Here is a 19,928-nt window from a genome sequence, read left to right as displayed (position 1 = left end):
TTTTTCTCAGAGAACCATTACAATACAAAGAACTTTCTCCGCATTAGGATTCTAAAGAGATTTCCCCTCAACAGAATGGAGTGCTAGACAACTGGACCAAGAAAGCCTTTCTAATATTTTAATTCGGATAATACTTTCAACGTGATAGCTTATTCCACGCGCGGAGAATTTCCTACTCGCCTTTCTAGAATCATCAAATAGATCGCCTGTTTTCCTGTGTCTGCAATAATTGACATAAAGGGGAGAAAATCGATTACTAGAAATTGGTCAAATTTGATGGGCAACTGCATGTTACAGTATTATTATTTTTCTAACGTGACAAGGACAGGTTAAATTAGCTATTGAATCAGTGAGATGTTACATTGCACTGGCTTTAAGTATTTCATTGCCGAAATGATTCCGTATTGAAGATTCATCTAAGAAATCTAAAAATTGACGGCATTCTATTGCAAGTACAAATTTTATTAATAAAAAATTATAAATAATGAAATCACAGAAAAAGCCATTAAAAGTCAAAAAACGAAAAAAAACCTGAAAAAGGCTTATATAGAATAAAAGATAAGCAAAAATAAGCATAAATTAAAGAAATACGAGACCCTAGAGACCAATTCCAGAGGGAAGCGTTGTTACTTAAAGGTAAATTTAAGCCATATTCAGAGATAATCCTGAAAGGTCTTAATGGAAATGCCTCGTTTCTTTGGGCCAAGAATATTTATTCCGTATTGGCAAGCGCAAATGTGAATAATATTCTTCTTCGTATTTCGCATAATCACGATAGAGGTAAATTTAACCAGAATAAGAGATATTTTTGAGAGCTTTTAATGATAATGTCATGTTTCTTTGACTGATTCTTAGATTTCCTCCTCCCTCTATCGAAATATTCTTTAAATACCTCTCAGATCAACTTTAGGCTTTAGAATATGTTAAACCAAGGCATTTATCGCCACCGTGGCAAATTATGGATGGCACACGACACTCTGGCCACCTCGTCATTCCAAAAGCATTTTTCAGATATTTTTTTATACATTCTTGGCACATGCAGAGCTAACTTCACTTGCCTCTGGATATCTGACTAGCCACCGGAGAAATAAATGCAGTTAGGGACGGCTGGGTTAGCAGTCCTCCTTCTGAAATTCATTACTACGAATGAAACTGGAAATACACCCTCGAATTTACAATATCATCAAGGAATATAAAGATGAAGTGACGAAAAACAAAGTACCAGCAAACATTATTACTACCATCATGGTTTGCCAACAAATATAGTCCACGATCTCGACTTTATCAACGATGAAATATGTGATCCGATTGTATAAACTCATGTTTGACCTTAAAATGTAAATAAGTGACATCTCAAGAGAAAACATGATGAAGTATTTCGTGGGATGGATTTAAGGTATTCATTTTTCTCGATGATATTCTACATCCTAGTATTTCAATAAAAACATTTAATTGCATCACTTTGTCATACGCTAACGACTCCAACATTTAGAGTATTTATTCAAAAGTCAGACAGACAAGAACACACAAACACAAAGAGTCTGACATACGAACACACAAAGACAGACACAGAGACAATCAAAGAGGCACGATTAGAGAAAGACAAAAATGTACACATAAACAAACAGAGTCAAACACACAAAGATAGACACAGACCCAAACAAACACACAGTCAAACACACAGGCACGGTGAGAGAGAAAGACAAAAAACGTACACACACACAAACAGACACACAAAAACACACAAGGGCAGACATAGAGACAGTCAAACACACAGACACAGAAAAAGAGACATAAACAAATACATACACACAGAGTCAGAGATACAAACGCACAAATAGAGACAAAGAGACGGGAAAACACAAATTCAGACAAACAGGTGTGAGGAGAGAGACAAAAACACACCCAAACACACTGAGTCAGACAAAGAAACACACAAAGATAGACGTAGAGACAATAAAACACACACGGAGAGAAACACAAAAACAAACACACTAACACGTAGAGTAAGACACACAAACACACAGATATAGGCAAATACACAAGCACAGTGAGAGAGAGAGAGAGACAAAAACCCACACAGGCATAATACAGAGTTACACACACGAACAAACAGAGATATACACGGAGACAGGCAAACACACAGGAAAACCCAAAGACACTGTGAGATAAAGACAAAAAATACACAAACAAACACATAGTCAATCTCACAGGCACTGAGAGAGAGACAAAAACACAAAACTAAGAGTTAGACACACAAATACACAAAGACAAACACTAAACCATTAAAAGTACCCCCTTCCACAGCATGGGTACCTACAACCAACCTATAACTAACCCATGCACTCACAACCAATGTCTCCCACCCTGGAAAACCTGCAACCGACCTGTTTTAACAGCTAGTAAAACGATGTGGCTGGATATTTCCCACAAAATCACACCATTTATAAAGGATTCTGATTTTTTCTTACGTGCTAATAGGTTAGGTTAACTTAACCTTAACTCGATAGGTTAGCTTAGATGGCGCATCACCTAGTCTAACCCAAACTATGGCTGCGGGTGCCTAAGTTAGTTAAAGATGGGTTGCAGATACTCATGTTGTGGGAGGAGGTACTTTTAGTCGTTAAATGTCTGTCTCTCTTTGTTTGTGTGTCTGACTCTGAGTATCTGTGTGTGTTTTTGTCTCTCTCTCACCGTGCCTGTGATATTGACTGTGTGTTTGCCTGTCTCTGTGTACATTTTTGATTGTTTGTGTGTCTTACTTTGTGTGTTTTGTAATTCTCTTACTATACTTGTGCGTTTGGGTGTTTGTTTGCGTGTGTTTTTGTCTCTCTCCCTCACCGTGACTGTGTGTTTGCCTGTCTCTGTGTCTAGCTTCATGTATTTGTGTCTGACTCTCTGTGTTTGTGTGTGTTTTTGTCTCTCTTTGTCTCTCTCTCATCGTTTGCAGTGTTTTTGCCTGTCTCTGTATCTTTATTTGTGTTTGTGAGTCTGACTATGTGTGGTTTTGTGTTTTTCGTCTCTCTCATATCGTACCTGTATGTTTGACTACGCTTACCTGTCACTGTGCCTATCTTTGCGTGTTTGTGCGTCTGACTGTGTGCTTATTTGCTTGTTTTTGTCTTTCTCTCTGACCGTGCCTGTGTGCTTGACTATTTGTTTGCCTGTCTCAGTGTCTATTTATGTGCGTATGACTCTGTGTGTTTATGTGTGTTTTTTGGGTCTCTCTCTCTCACTCTCCGTTTGTGATTGACTATGTGTTTGCCTGTCTCTGGGTCTATCTTTGTGAGTTTGCGCGTATAATTATTTGTGTTTATGTCTGTTTTTTGTATCTCTCTCACCGTGCGTGTGTTTGAAAGTGTGTTTGACTGTCTCCATGCCTATCTTTGTGTGTTTGACTTTGTGTGTTTATGCGTGTGTTTTCTATCTCTCTCCGTGCCTGTGTGTCTGAGTGTCTGTGTCTGTCTCTGTGTCTGTCCTTGTGTGTTTATGTACGTCTGACTCTGTGTTTGTGTGTTTTTTTGTCTCTCTCTTACCATGCCTGTGTGCTTGACCGTTTCTGTATCTATGTTTGGGTGTTTGTGTGTCACTCTCTCTGTTTATGTTTGTGTTTTTTACCTCTCTCTCTTATCGTACCAGCGTGTTTGACTATGTGTTTGCCTATCTCTGTGTCTATCTTTGTGTGCCTGACTCTGTGTGCTTATGTTTGTGCTTTTTGTTTCTTTCTCACCATGCCGGTGTGTTTGATTGTCTCTGTGTCTATCTTTGTGTGTTTGGGTGCGTTTTTTGCCTCCCTCTAATCGCGCTAATGTGTTAGACTGTGTGTGTTTGTATTTGTTTTTGTTTCTCTCATCGTGCCTGTGTCTTTGATTGTGTGTTTGACTGACTGTGTGTCTATCCTTGTGTGTTTGTGCGTCTGACTCTGTGCGTTTGAGCCATTTTGTCTTTCTGTCATTCTCCCTGCGTGTTTACCTGTCTCCATGTCTATATTTGTGTTTGCGTGTCTGGCTCTGTGTGTTCGTGTGTTTTTGTCCCTCTCTCATCGTGCCTGTGTGTTTAATTGTGTGTTTGCCTGTCTCTGTGTCAATCTTTGTGTGTTTGTGTGTCTTACTTTGTATTTTTTGTCTCTCTCTCACTGTGCATGTGTGTTGGACTGTGTGTATGTCTCTGTGTCTACCTTTGGGTTTATTTGTCAGACACGTTTGCTTGTGTGTGTGTTTTTTGTCTCTCTCTCTCATCGTGCCTGGGTGTTTGAGTGTCTCTCTGTCTATCTTTATGTGTTTGCGAAGGGCTAAAGGAGCGATCCTCCCCTCTATCGATATCTTCATAAAATAGAAATGGGGGATTTGTATGCAAACTATAAACTGGAAAATCAGGTTCCAGCAATTTCTTTTGGGCAATATTCTGTAGGAATCAAAGGTTAAAATTCAAAATTAGTTCCTGATTTGTATTAAAATCGTTATTTGGGCCCAATTTCAGGTTGGCGCTATAAACGGTCATGAATAATCGAAAAACAACGACTTTTTTTTACCTGTAGTAAAATATTACTCTAGTAAAATGTGTTACTCGGAACAATTTCTTCAAGTACTGTCAGGAGTAATGTACAGCAATAGAAGAGATAAAAAAAACGAAGGAGTGGAGAAAGAAAGTGAATGAAAACATCTTATACAAAATTTTCAGAGATAGTACTGTACGTCACCGACGATTCGCATGTAAAAAAAATGAGATATGAATGTTTTGTCTTTGGTACATTTTTCGTGCAATCTGTGGTACATTTTGTTTTGAAGTGTTGGCAATACTGCCTGGGACACAACCAATGTGTCACTGTAAAGGTGCATATTGGTATTGGATGCAACCTCCTGCCAGAGAATCGGTTGCAGAGAAAACATCAGTTTTTCAAACGTTGTCAAAGAGAGAGCTTAGTCTAAAGTTGTGAGTAAACGTTGTTACATAATATGATTCAACCAAATAAGCAAAATTGGTGACTATTTATATCAGGGTTATTAAATCTTTTCCAAATGTTCACCGCTTTGAATTCTACTACAATCTCACACGCTCTTTGGATTGAATTATTAGGTTTTTGCTGCAATTCTGTTTACACTTCAACTGCAAAAATCTTTTTTGAAACCAGATACAGCAATAAACCGTAGTTTAAAACAACGAAATCTCAGAAAAAGACGTATTCTTTAATTAGCTTTACGTACAGCGAAACTTAGATCTTTCACCTAGGTTACCGATTTAACATAGACACAATTTGAACCATGTTACCAATTTAACATAGCTATTCCAAGACATAATACAATATACTAAATGTGCAAACTTCAAAATTTTAAATAAATAGTCTAATAAAAACGTTCTTTTTTTTACAAAAAAATGGTAGTCAATGGATTCTGAGCTTACTGATTACAAAACCTAAGGCTAATTGTCCAATATAGATGTCCGAAGTCAAAGCGTTTAAAGTACTTTTTTCGACAATGATGGACATGTCATATCTGACCAGGTAGAAATTAGAGTCATGCGAATAATTTCGATTCGCAGGATCTGAGGAACCTAAGTAGCGTCCTTGGACCCTTTCCCGCCTCAAATAGTCTCTTTATCCCCACCCACACATACAAATATGTTCAACTTCTACAAGTCGTGACCAATCAGGGATTATTCACGGAATTGTCTGTAATGGTAAGTTATTATTCAGGTTTTCACCAGAATTTTATCGTGGGTAACATCTCAATAGTCTTTAGAATGGATTTGGTTTTATCTAACCTCAATGGTTGTAGGAATACACATGCACCCGATAAGTGTAGGGCTACCAAATTGAAAAACACAGAAACGGTAGTGTACAACGATTGCCTAAAATCATGGTCGCGAAGAAGCAACTCCAATCATAAGATGGTTCTTAGCTGGGAAAGGTCGTTCACAAGCAATAACTTTCCGATGATAACGTTAATATCCGATGGATAACCCCAACCAGAAACTTTTTTTCGTCATTTCTTTTTTAAACTTGTTATTTTTTTTCCTGAACTTTTCTTTTATTAACTGAAAAAAACTTTTTTCTGTACATAGTCAATTTAAATGGGTGTTTTAATGGGTGGAACATAGCAAACTTGAATCAAGCAGCTCTGAGTTTGAAACTTGTCCAACTTAAAAAAATAAATATAGACAAATGCATGGATGAACAGAAAGAAACCTGGAACTAACCCCTAAATGGTGATTTTTACCCCCTGAAAAATTTGAAGACCATAAATGTAAAGAAATCGAGATATTCTGGTTTTGAAGCACAATCATTTTGCACAATCAGCACAATCATCTCTGGGAAAATCTTCGGATACTTGTGTATTACTCAGAACACACTTAATAAGTGAAGTTAGGTTCTTCCGTGAAAAAAACTAGGATAGACGTACATTTTAATTAAATATTTTATACATAGAGGTGGTTAGGTTAGGTATTTGATATAATGCACCCCCCCCTAATGTGCAAATATATAGCCCAAACTTTTGATAAAGGTAACGAAATAAACAAAATATGATGAAAATATAATACTTTATTAGGAAAATTGCAAAATTACAATTTCAAATTCTAACCTAACCTTTTGTCTTTGAGTTTTGCCTTTGTGGCTATGAAACCGGATTTTCTCATAAAATGTACCTGCATCGTAGTTTGTTTCACGAAATAATCTAACTTCACTTATTGAGTGTGTTCTGAATAATACACAAGTACCAATTTTCATTGGGAAAAACCTTGGGTTTTTTCTAATGGCTAGGAAATTAGATCCCATACAAGAAGCGCAAGCCCTCCCCCCCCCTATGACCAATTCTAAACCGTTTGAAAACAGTCAAAGACGTTTCGTCACAGCACAATTGAACTACCAGCTTAGGAGACATTAAGGGAGGCGGAGCAGGCTCAGAATCTCTGTTTTGGGGGAGAGAGGGGGAAAATTCCGAAAAATATGTAGAACAAGAATGATAAAAAACTATAAACACAATAGTAAAAATATCAAAAATTTGCCAGAAGCATAGACTAAGCCCCCCCTCCCCCGATTACATGCCTTAAAAAAGGTGCGTTTACTTAAAAAAAAATTTGTGCTTCGATTATTAATTGACGATATTTTTATTTAAATAACATTTAAAACGCTCAAAACAGGGGTTGAGTACTACAATCTTTGTAATAAATGTAATGACATATTCATTCAAAAAAAGAATTTGTAAAGTTTTCAGTTGTTCTCTCGAATTTTTAATGAATAAAAAATACCATCAAAATGTGGGAGAGAATTTTAGCTCGGTGCAAACTTAAAAGTGACTTATGTTTTGAAGCTTAAATTATACTTACAGTCTACCTTTTATATAAAACTGTTTTTTTCACCTTTTTTCTATTTGAAAGTTTGCATCATTAGACTACATGCTCTCAAGTAAACAAATTCTTAGTATGTATTTAAACAATCTTGCTACTTGTCCCTTTCAAAAATAAAAAATAAATTAGTTTTTTTTAACTGAAAGTAAGGAGCGACATTAAAACTTTAAGTTTACACTTTCTCTCAACTCTACTTTTTAAAACAGTAAAAAACTTTAGCGTAAAGAGCGGGACGTTGAAGAGGAATCAGCCCCTTCACACTAAAACTTAAATTTTGGTCCCAATTAATTAAGAATGACCCCTGAATCACAAAAGCCGTAGAATAAATAGTTGAAATTACTAAAAATACTTTAGCGCAAAGAGCGAAGTATTAGGAGTAGGTGAGCCCCTCATATGCGTAATAATTTCTGTTTGTTTTAAGTTTTACTGCTGCTCCTTACTTCCAGTTGAAAAACTTGTTCATATTTATTTTTTCGTTTTATTTTATTAATGCTAGAAAATTATGCGCTCCCTTCATGGAAATTTTCTTCTCCCATGAAAAATTTCTCGACGGAAAGTTCCCCCAACATATCCCCCTCTTTTCAACCCCTCCCCAACCAAAAAATTCCCCCTGAAAATGTCTGTACACTTCCAGATAACCATTACTATATGTAAGCACTGGTCAAAGTTTGTAACTTGTAGCCCCTCCCACGGGGACTGTGGGGAAGTAAGTGGTCCCCAGATGCATAGTTATAAGATTTTTCGACTATGCTGAATAAAATGGCTATCGGAGAATTTTGGCCCGTTGACTTTGAAAAAATAATTAGTGTGGGAGGTGGCCTAGGTGCCCTACAATTCTTTGTTCGCTTAAAAAGGGCGCTAAAACTTTTCTTTTCCGTTAGATTGAGCCCTCTCGCAACATTCCAGGACCAATGGGTCGATACGATCACCCCTGGGGGAAAAAAACAACAACAAACAAATAAACACGCATCCATGATCTGCCTTCTGGCAAAAAATACAAAATTCCACATTTTTGTAGATAGGAGCTTCAAACTTCTAAAATAGGGTTCTCTGATATTCTGAATCTGGTGGTGTGATTTTCGTTAAGATTCTATGACTTTTAGGGGGTTTCCCCCCATATTTTCTAAAATTATGCAAATTTTCTTAGGCTCGTAACTTTTGATGGGTAAGACTAAACTTAATAAAACTTGTATATTTAAAATCACGTTACCACGAACTGCTCAAGAAAAAAAAAAAAAAAAACAATCAGCAACTGAGACGTCGAATTGACACCCTATTCGCCAGTAATGGCTCAGGAGGATCTTTATCATTTTTTTATTTAAAAAAAGGTGGTTAGAAAAACACATTTTCAATTGCCTAGTTTAATTTGCAGAGGAATGTTACTACAGAGACTGTTTTTCCAAACAGTCAGTGATAACGATGTGTACGTAAAAAAAAAAAAAACAACAGAATGTGCTTACAGCAAAGGAAACTTTTAAATCCACTAAATCTAAGAAAAGGAGACCTTAATGAAAGTTGCAGCATCATATTCAGCATATCCAAGAAACCTGTTTTGTAAGTTCCTACGGGTAAGAACAAGAATTTTGTATTTCCCTAAGATGTTTTATACGGGGTGTGTGCATATTTGCTTTTTACCCCCCCCCCCCCCACACACACAAACACACAGAAGGTGATCATACAGAAGCAGATGTACAAAAAAAATGTCGAGATAGGGCTCTAAGTCGATTTCTACAATTTCGTACCGCGAATGAAGACTTTCGGCCCGAACAGAGCCAAAATGCAGTCAAGTTAAACTCTTCAAATGACCAGTCGGTTCACAATTAACGACAAGGTGTGTGTAAATGGATAACAGCTTTCCCATCTTACTACATTAAAGTGTCAATTTTTGTCATTTTGTGCGCAAAGAAATTTTTGCCCGGAAAGAGGCCTAAAAGGACCTAAGTACTATCGAGTACAAATTCAGTAAAAAGGGCCTAAGTACTATCGAGGGAAAATTCCGTAAAAGGACCTAAGCATTATCGAGTGAAAATTCAATAAAGGGGTCTAAGTACTATCCGAGTGAAAATTCATTAAAAAGGGCCTAAGTAGGCTACTATCGAGTGAAAATTCAGTAAAATGACCTAAGTATTATCGAGTGAAAATTAAATAAAAGGGTCTAAGTACTGTCCGAGTGAAAATTCAGTAAGAAGGGCCAAGTACTATCGAGTGAAAATTCAGTAAAAAGGGCCTAAGTACTATCGAGTGAAAATTCAGTAAAATAACCTAAGTATTATCGAGTGAAAATTCAATAAAAGGGTCTAAGTACTATCCCAGTGAAAATTCAGTAAGAAGGGCCAAGTACTATCGAGTGAAAATTCAGTAAAAAGGACCTAAGTACTATCGAGTGAAAATTCAGAGACAGCCAATTGGTATAGAATTGTCAAAAAGCAATTTGAATATCCTCCTGGCTTCAGTAGTTATACCGCCATTTGATACTTACATCGTCCCTTATACAGTACAGTACATATATACAGCCCACTACAGTATACATAAAATAACGGGCTTTTGAATAGCGTATTATTACAGTTTCACTAACGGTTATACAGTATTGTATTACTACACACCAGTTATTGGGGCAGAGTGGCAAATCCTCATAAAGTTAATTTTAAGAGCCAAATTTCATAGATGTCCTTTGACCATTATGGAGAGGGGATTTAGCCTCTAACATCTTCTCATTTGGAATGACATGTTTGGACTGACCACATGGCGGCTAAGAGGACAATGTTTCTTCTTTTATTCCACAAATATTTTCATTACGAAGTAAAAACGAGATTCACGTGATTGTGTTAGGTGGCTTGGCAGACTCCTCGGCATAAATAACGCGTAAGTTTGAAAATTAAACGGAATTGTATGTTTGTTTATATGTAACCGTCTTTAAATTTGTAAAATCTTCATTTATTAATTATTTTTACTATTATGGTTTGTTGCATTTGTCCTCCATTTTTTTGTATTATATATTGTATCGTATGCTTACATTTATAAAAGCGGAAAGGGGAGGGGGAATTTACCAGGGATAATTTAGGCTATTTTCATTTTCGAACCACTGTTATGCAGAAGTTAAACTTTAGCGAAACGGTCAGGATATTTGAGACGGCAGCGCCACCCACATTCGTATTACACCGAAAAAGATGCTAACAAACAAAAACAAACAATAAATAGAACACCGAAAACAGGTTAACAAACAAAAACAAACAATAAATAAAAGTCTTTCAAATGAGAATAATGAGCCACGTTGACACTGAAACTAGCAGAATTTATACTGTATACGAAGGTAAGTTCTTCACAGTTCATATTATGAATATACCAATCGATACCATTTTTTTATGTTCTTTACGAATATAATAATTGCTTTTATCGCAAATTCAAATTTAGTACTTTTTGAGCTCTTGAAAATGACCAAAATTTGGGGTATAAAATAGGCTTAAAACATTGATCTCAAACTTTAAAACATTAGTCTCAAACTTACAGTTTCATTATAAATCCATTTTTAATGCTATATAATACACAAGCAGTGATTTTCCACAATTAAGTTGGATAAATAAGTTTTATTTTGCTGTTGATGCCGTTTTCTTCTTCCTTGACGCCGAATTTTCAATGAAAGTATGCGTTTTCGGTCGTTTTCGACAAATTAGTACTACGTTTTCTCAGCGCCAACATTTTTTATGGTTAGGTTAGTTAGATTAGGTCAAAAAGTGCTTAAATTTGAATTTGAAGAAGCGTCGTTATATTCGTAAAGAACATAAAAGAGGCATCGAGTGGTATGTTCATTTTATTTATAAATGGTATGAACTGCGAAAAATTTACCAATACGACAATGGTTATTTCTTTAAGCAATAATCTTCAATAACTAATTTGTTAAATATATATAATTATTATTCGAATATAATAATCTAAGTTAAAAGTAAGAATACATAATTAAATTATTCACAATATTTTAACTAGAAAGACATTCGAGAAAAGATCATATACCCTTTGTTTGATCCAGAATAGGCTAAGTTTGCTTAGCGGATCAGTTAATTCATCCGCATTCCATATCATTAAACCCAAGCCAGGATACTAACTTGAAACCCAGTATTGTTTGAGCTTTGTGGAAACAACAACACTAATTAATACCCGGACTTCCAGTCCAACTATGTAAGTTTCTTTGATTGTTAATACTAAATTAAGACCACAAATGAAGGAAGGGGAAATTTAATCTATCCCCTAGGTTGTCCAAGAAGCACTTTGGCCAATAAGATGAGGCCCCCGGCCTGATGCACCAGGACACCTTAATTTAAGTGATGATTATCATCATTTACGAATTACAAGCCCGCTTTATCAAGCCCGTTTTAGCTAAATTACTCACACCCCTAAATAAACTTCTAAACAGTGGCATAATTTTGTCGAATCCTGGGTAGGGGGCAAATATATCCTGGGTAGGGGGCCGATATAGTTACAAGCCTGGGAAAATTTATCTTATTTTAGAAAATAGGGGGGGAAACACCCTAAAAGTAACACAATCTTAATGAAAATCAGACCATCAGTTTCAGTGTATCAAAGAACCCTACTGTAGAAGTTTCAAGCTCCTATCTACAAAAATATGGAATTTCGCTTTTTTTGCCAGAAGACAGATCACGGATGCGTGTTTATTTGTTTTTTTGCTATTTTTTTCCCCAGGGGTGATCGTATCGACTCAGTGGTCCTACAATATCGCGAGATGGCTCATTCTAATGGAAATTAAAAGTTCTAGTGCAGTTTTTAAGTGCCCAAAGAAATTGAAGGACATCTAGGCCCCCTCCCATGCTCATTTTTCACCAAAATCACCAGATTAAAATTCTGAGATATCCATTTTGTTCACCATAGTCGAAAAACTTAATAACTATGTCTTTATGGACGACTTACTCTCCACAGTCCCCGTGGGAGGGGCTGCAAGTTACAAACTTTGACCGTTGTTTACATATACTAATGGCTATTGGGAAGTGTACAGACGTTTTCAGAGGGATTTTTTTTTTGGTTTGAGGGGGTTACGTGGGAGGACCTTTACATGGAGGAATTTGTCACGAGGGACGAAAATTTCAATGAAGGGGGCGCAGGACTTTCTACCATTATTTAAAAAAAAACAATGAAAAATAAATAAGAAAAGTTGTTTTCAACTGAAAGCAAGGAGCAGCATTAAAACTTAAAATAACAGAAATTATTACGTATATGAGGGGTTCAACTCCTCGTAATACCTTGCTCTTTACGCTAAAGTATTTTAAGTAATTTCAACCATTTATTCTACAGCCTTGGTGATTCAGGGGGTCATTTTTGAGGAATTGGGACAACATTCAAGTTTTAGCGTAAAGAGCGAGGTATTGAAGAGGGGGTGAACCCCCTCTCAATACCGCATATTTTTTACAAATGAAAACGTTCGTAAAAAATTAAAAGTTCTAGTTGCCTTTTAAGTAATCAATAATTGGGGGACAACTAGGCCTCCTCCCCGGCTTATTTTTTCTCAAAATCTTCCGATTAGACTGCGAGAAACGTATTTTACTACGGGATATATTTTTAAAAATTTTATAGGAAGATTTTGCTGGTTTTTCTTTTTTTTTTTTTTTTTGTTTATTTTTTATTTGTTGGATGAGAGGAGAAGACCAAGCTGCTTTGGTACACTTTAAATTGAACCGTACAGGTGCATTAACTGACGCGGGGATGACTACCACCTCCCTGTTTTTTTTTTTTTTTTTTTTTTTTTTTTTTTGCCGCCCGATAGACATTTAAAGATACCTTTTCCCCCTGAAAAATAAATCCTGCTGACGTGGCCTCATAGAGGCGTAAAGGTGGATCTTTCGCGAGTTCGCTTAATCAAAATAGCGACTTAGAAAAGTCCTGTAGGGTGACCATAAGGATTGGCGTCCCTCGAAGAAATTATAGGCTTGTAAACGACACAAGATTTACACTGGATTCTGATGAACGGTTATTATTTTGAGTTTGGTTTGTTTTGGTAGTTTTTTTCGGCTGTCTTCCTAATTGTTATTTATTATGAGTTGCCTCCCCGGAGTAGCATGGTATTCGTAGTCATGGATATATAATGAATCAGAGGTAATAGGCTTGAGATTGTTTATTTAGGGTTTCGACTCTTGTTTATAGAACAGCATCGCCAAGTATTGAAAACCCTGCAGTAATCAAGATGGGCCCGGGCCTGCACAAAGTATCCATTCATACTGAAGGTCCGAGGAACTTCTTTCTGCCCGGTTCTAAGCTGACTATAGCGATTTACGTAGACTTGATAAAATGTGTTAATCCCCGTCCTGCAGTGGTTCTGCAACCAATCCCTTTCATAAAACCATACTAATTCCTTCTTCTTTTTTTTCGGGGGGGGGGGGGGTACAAGAAGCTTTAAAAAACGCATTAAAAACCTGTTTCTATTCGTTATCGTTACGTTTTTACGACTCAGACAAATATTTTGCAGGCGGGGGGGGGGTTAAACCCCTTGCTGTTATTGATGCTAAAGTTAAGATCACTAATTAGCAGTCTCTGGGGTGGATCTAAACCTGAAATTTAGGAAGGGTAACTACCTTCGGAAAGCTATTACATTAGTAGACTCCAGGATAAGAACTTGAGAATCCAAATTTTGACAATGTAGGAGATGAATGGAATAATTTTGCAAAAATAGTTTGTGAAGTCGCTGAAGGGGTCTTAGGAAGAAAAGTCAGAAACATAGCTTGCACCAGAATTATTTGAGCGATAGATTGGACTAAAATAAAATAAATGTAAGAAAAGTAGAAAAACATAAAATAAAAAATGGATTAAGGATGTAAGGATGTGTGCACTGAAGTAATTCTAAAAGAAAAATAATCAAGAAACAGCTACTCTGCTGGTCCTGCGCGAACTGAGCCAAGCTGCCTCTTAAAAATCGCCGTTGATGGATTTCTCCATGGCCTTCATCCACGAAAAAGGCCACGAAAAGGATTGACGGGAACTTCGACAACGTCAAGATAGCCCAATTATCACGCAACGCAAGAGCAAGGCCGAGCCCTTGCGCTAGAGTTAGTTGGAATTGTGGCCCCAAAATTTATTATGATGATGGCTAAGACCTAAGTAAGTAAACAAACACACAACGTTAATTTATTCATTGAAACTTTCGCAATGGCCCATTTCAGGCTCACGCCCCAGGAATTCATCCTTCTCTTCATCTTGTTAACCTTGTACATAAGCATAACCATTAAGAATGCGTATTTCCGCAGTCTAGTATTTGGCCTTTGTTTTTTTGTGGCCCTGTGCTATAATTTTATGTATAGCTATAACAATTCATTTTTCAAAATATGGCCCTTGGGATATTTCTTATAGGATGAAATCTACAAAAGATCTAAAGCAGTGACTATTCAATGCCTATTATAAAGCAGAAATATATTCCGAGTTTTTAAATACTTGTGATTTTATTTTTCTTTCCAGCCCTTCAATTTTCCAGTCCAGACTTTAGCTAATTGAGGAAATGTATCTGTTGCACCTAACCACTTTTGCAGCAGCTGTAATTGCCATACCAGTCGTCAAAGATGAATTTGCCGAGGGTGAGTGCATATTCAATTTATGAGGCACTTAAATGCTCATTGACAATTTAGCATGACAACGCCAAGATTTACCTAAGACAGAGATTTAGCTAGCGTCAAGATGACGACCCATTCAGAAGATTTATCTGATTGGCTAGTTAAAATATTAATTATGTTAATTTACAATAAGGTTATTTTCTGTACAGTTAAAGACTGAAAGTGCAGCTCTCTGATTGGGTGGCCTCAGCTAAATAAAAATTGAAATAAAACTAACTTCGATACACACTCTAGCTAGTTCCTGAATTTAGCCAAATCTTGTTATTAATCAATCTTAAAATACAGTTTTCTAAAAGAGAAGTTTTTCATATAAAAAAGTAAAGAGCCATATTAAAACCTAAACAAGAAAAAATAAAGCAACATAATAATTAGAACTTAGTACAAAAAGAAATTACCATAAATGAATGAACGAAACCAAAAATGAGTATAGAATACAATGAAAAACCAAGTCTAGGCCTAAACGAGCGAACGAACGATAAGAGGAGAATTACTGCTTCCCTTAGCTTTCTAAAAGCCGGAATTTGACTTTACTGATAACGATCTTTATTTCCAGGAATATGTTTTAAATTTGACATAACATCAAAAACAACACAACAACAAAGTAATATCACAAGGAAAACCCAATTTTAGAAATCAGATTTGTCCGAACTAGGAGTTGGACCCCCCCCCCTTCCCCTCTAAACGCTTTAGACTGCGTGAGAGTCAATTGCGTTTTACTGAAACCGATATGTATTTTGAACAGTGTTGACTTTATCTGTCAAAAAATTGATGATATACATTAAAAAAAGACGTCAATATTCAGGACTACAGAAAATAATTGGATTGGTTGTTCAGAATATTGGATTGGTTCTTCTAACAAGTTCAAATCGATTCCTTCAAGTTATGTTTTTTCAATGTTATAATTATGAAAGAGAAAATTTTTAATATATATTTAAACATTAAATAAATTATCCTCCACAAATATCATTGAATAATTAGATTACTAGTTTAATTACTATAATTAAACATTCTCCTAATTCAGTCCTTTACCTATTAACACCTCAGTGATTTGATTTTTGCCACACAGCGGATTATAAACAAGAACTTTAAAAGCCATTAGAATTATGGAACTGAACCGTGATGACGTTTCTTCTGATCCTATGCAGTGGAGTCAGGGTTACAAACTCTCTGCAGTGGAGTCAGGGTTACAAACCAAATGAAGCGGTTAATTATCCATCTGAATTTTTAAATTCCATATATCTTTCAGGGTTTCCACCACACGTGCTACAACTAAAAATAGGCGACCCACCAAAGCTTTGCAATGGCACGCGACTTGCCGTAAAAAAAACAATGGAAAGCCTAATAAAGGCGACAATCTTGAGAGGGCATTTTGAGGGTAAGGCTGTTCTTATTCCTCGCATTCCCATGATTCCAACGGATCTGCCTTTTCAATTTAAAAGATTGCAATTCCCAATTCGATTAGCATTTGCAATCACCATTAACAAAGCTCAAGGTCAATCATTAGAAAAATGTGGTATAGATTTTAATACTGATTGTTTTTCCCATGGACAATTGTACGTTGCATGTTCGAGGGTCGGTAAACCTGACAATCTATTTATATGCAGCGACAATTGGACAGCGAAGAATGTTGTATATTCGCAAGTTTTACGCAGTTAATTTGTATTGTATCCATCTATCTATCTATCTATATAAAAACGAGTTGTGTGTATGCATGTTTGTTTGTTTGTAAAAAGAGCGTTTGCATATGACGTCATTATTAGTGCATACGGCTTTGTATATGCACAGACAATGGGAAAGCCAAGAATGTTGTATATTCGCAATTTTTACGTAGTTTAACTCCTGCAGACGAAATGAATGCTTGCCTGAAAAATTCTAATTTATGGGCACACGTAAAAATATTAAAATTAACTACAAATATGCGTGTCCGATTGCAAAACGATGATTCTGGTCAAACATTTTCAGATCAATTGCTGGCAATTGGAAACGCAAAGCTTCCAGTAGTGGGAAAGCCAAAAATGTTGTATATTCGCAATTTTTACGTAGTTTGAAACACATATATAAATCTATCTATATTCACAGGTGGGACACAGGGACACAACTACAATGGCGCGTAACTAATATGGCGCGTAACGACTTACGCGCGCGGGGGGGCTTGGAGGGGCGCGAAGCGCCCCACCAACTAGGTGTTGGGGTGGCGCGAAGCGCCACCCCAACAGCTAGTATATATATATATAAATAAGTTGTCTGTCTGTGTGTCTGTCTCTCAGGTGACGTCATGTTTCTGTGTCGACTGACGTCATGAAGTTAGTTGTCGTCATTTTTGCTATGACGGTGACGTCATTAAAGATATTTAATCATGAAGTTAGTTGTCGTCATTTTTGCTATGAGGGTGACGTCATTAAAGATATTTAAGACATATATGTTCACGTAGAAATCTATTAATGTTTAAGTTTAAAATGACTGATGAACTTACAATGGCAAAAGCCGATGAAGATGCTCAAAGAGTCTATGCCAAAAAACTTGCTGCTGATAGAGAAAGTCAGAAAAGACAGCGTGCCGAGGAATCAAAAGAACAGCAAGGAAACAGGCTTGAGGCTGATAGAGAAAGAAAGAACAGAAAGCGTGCCGAGGAATCAAAAGAACAGCAAGGAAACAGGCTTGAGGCTGATAGAGAAAGAAAGAACAGAAAGCGTGCCGAGGAACTACCAGAGCAACGCGAAAGCAGACTTGCTGCTAAAAGAGAAATTGAAAAAAGAAGGCGTGCCGAGGAATCGCAAGAACAGCAAGAAATCAGGCTTGCTGCTGATAGAGAAAGTAAGAAAAGAAAGCGTGCCGAGGAATCACAAGAACAGCAAGAAATCAGGCTTGCTGCTGATAGAGAAAGTAAGAAAAGAAAGCGTGCCGAGGAATCAGAGCAACCTGAAAGTTATCGCCTGGCATTCAGGTACAGCCCAGTCGATGATTATAGCTTGAGTAGATGTGTTCAAATCGGGACAATGTCTAAAATTTGTCCCTATTGCAAGGCCTTGAAATTCAATGGTGAAACAATGGGAATGTGTTGCGCCTCAGGAAAAGTTAAACTTCCTCTATTGGCTGCACCACCAGAGCCATTGAAGACTTTCCTTACTGGAACTACGTCAGAATCTAAGCGTTTTTTGTCAAAAATCAGAAAATACAACTCATGTTTCCAAATGACGTCGTTTGGAGCCCAAATCGAAAATCCAGATCAATTTATGTCTACTTTCAAAGTAAAAGGGCAAATTTATCATAGAGCAGGGTCCCTTCTACCTTTCTCAGGCGAGAATCATAAATTTTTACAATTGTACTTCATCAGTGATAGAAATTCTGAATTGAATGCACGTTGCGAAATTTCTCCCAACGTTGAAAGGACAATCGTTTCCCAATTGCAACATCTTTTCCACGAAAATAATAATTTTGTGCGTCTGTTCAAAACAGCCATCGATTTGATGCCTACTGATACGCATAAAATTGTTATTTCCGCTGACAAAACGCCTCCTGGCCAACATGTGCGTAGATACAATGCTCCAACTATCGATGAAGTGGCAATCGTTATGGTCGGTGATCAGTTTTTACCTCGAGATATTATTCTTCATAAGCGAAACGCTCAGTTGTTAAGAATTGCTGAAACTCATCGATGCTACGATGCCCTACAATATCCTATCATTTTTTGGGATGGAGCCGACGGCTATCACTTTAATACTAAATTGATGAATCCAGCCACTAACAAAGAAATGAATAAGAAATGCAGTGCAATGCATTATTATTCCTATAGACTAATGATTCGGCAGGACGAAGAAAATTATATTTTAAAATGCCGTGAATTGTTTCACCAATTTGTCGTTGATATGTATGCTAAAATTGAATCAGAACGTTTGCTATATATCCGCCTGAATCAGACCAAGCTCTGCTCTGAACAATACATTCATTTGCGAGATGCAGTTATAAATGACGGTAATACCACAAACGTTGGAAGATTAACAATTTTACCTTCGTCATATGCTGGCAGTCCCCGTCATATGCATGAATATGCTCAAGATGCTATTGCGTATGTTCGTCTCTATGGTCAGCCAGATTTATTTATTACATTTACATGTAATCAATCTTGGGTCGAGATACTGCAGCTTTTACTTCAAGGACAATCGGCGGTTCATAGGCATGACATTACGGCCCGTGTCTTCCGGCAAAAGTTGAAATCACTGATAAGCTACATAGTAAAACTTGAAGTGTTTGGGTCAGTGCGATGCTGGATGTACTCAGTGGAATGGCAAAAACGAGGTTTGCCACACGCACATATACTAATCTGGCTACATAAAAAAATTACTTCGAACGAAATTGATGATGTGATTTCCGCTGAAATACCTGATAAAAATGTCGATAAGGGGTTACATGATATTATTGTAAAAAATATGATACATGGACCTTGCGGTGCACTGAACGAAAATTCACCATGCATGGCCAAAGGAAGGTGCACAAAGCAATATCCTCGACTTTTAGTATTCAACACAATTACTGGCAATGATGGTTACCCACAATATAGAAGAAGATCTACTGAAGATGGCGGTAAAACAGCAATAATAAAGAAGCGTAACGGTACCACCATCGAAGTAGATAACCAGTGGGTTGTTCCATATTCCCCATTATTATCAAAAACATTTAATGCACACATAAACGTTGAATACTGTAACTCCGTAAAGGCAATCAAATACATATGTAAATACGTCAACAAAGGCAGTGACATGGCAGTTTTTGGCTTGCAGCCCGAAATCAAAGATTTCGACGAAATCGTACAATATCAGGCTGGAAGATACATAAGCAGTAATGAAGCTGTTTGGCGAATTCTTTCATTTCCGATACATGAACGTAGTCCAGCTGTTGTTCACTTAGCGGTACATTTACAGAATAGTCAACGTGTTTATTTCGCGGAAACCAACGTGCAACAAAGAGCCCTGAATCCACCGG

At 36.8% G+C, this 19,928-nt stretch overlaps 2 protein-coding genes across 7 annotated transcripts in view; one reads left to right on the top strand and one right to left on the bottom strand.

The window, feature by feature from the left end:
- The window catches only part of LOC136038142 (DNA-binding protein SMUBP-2-like), a 544,983-nt gene that overhangs the window by 13,709 nt on the left and 511,346 nt on the right, over window positions 1-19,928 (bottom strand). The window lies entirely within an intron of this gene.
- The window catches only part of LOC136038143 (alkaline phosphatase-like), a 69,402-nt gene that overhangs the window by 1,560 nt on the left and 47,914 nt on the right, over window positions 1-19,928 (top strand). Inside the window, exons 1-3 of one of the 6 annotated variants that reach the window (XM_065721177.1) lie at window positions 4,826-4,932; window positions 14,797-14,912; window positions 16,195-16,323. In XM_065721177.1, the coding sequence (XP_065577249.1) occupies window positions 14,837-14,912; window positions 16,195-16,323 (205 nt within the window). In that variant the 5' untranslated portion in view covers window positions 4,826-4,932; window positions 14,797-14,836. Of the gene's footprint in view, window positions 1-4,825; window positions 4,933-11,454; window positions 11,518-14,796; window positions 14,913-16,194; window positions 16,324-19,928 lie in introns of those variants that run through there. The other 5 variants (XM_065721178.1, XM_065721176.1, XM_065721180.1 and 2 more) reach the window with 5 other exon arrangements.

This window comes from Artemia franciscana, chromosome 17 (assembly GCF_032884065.1).
Source record: "Artemia franciscana chromosome 17, ASM3288406v1, whole genome shotgun sequence".
NCBI lineage: Eukaryota > Metazoa > Arthropoda > Branchiopoda > Anostraca > Artemiidae > Artemia > Artemia franciscana.
Note: the sequence above shows the minus strand (reverse complement) of the source record. Positions and strands in the feature narration are given on the sequence as shown.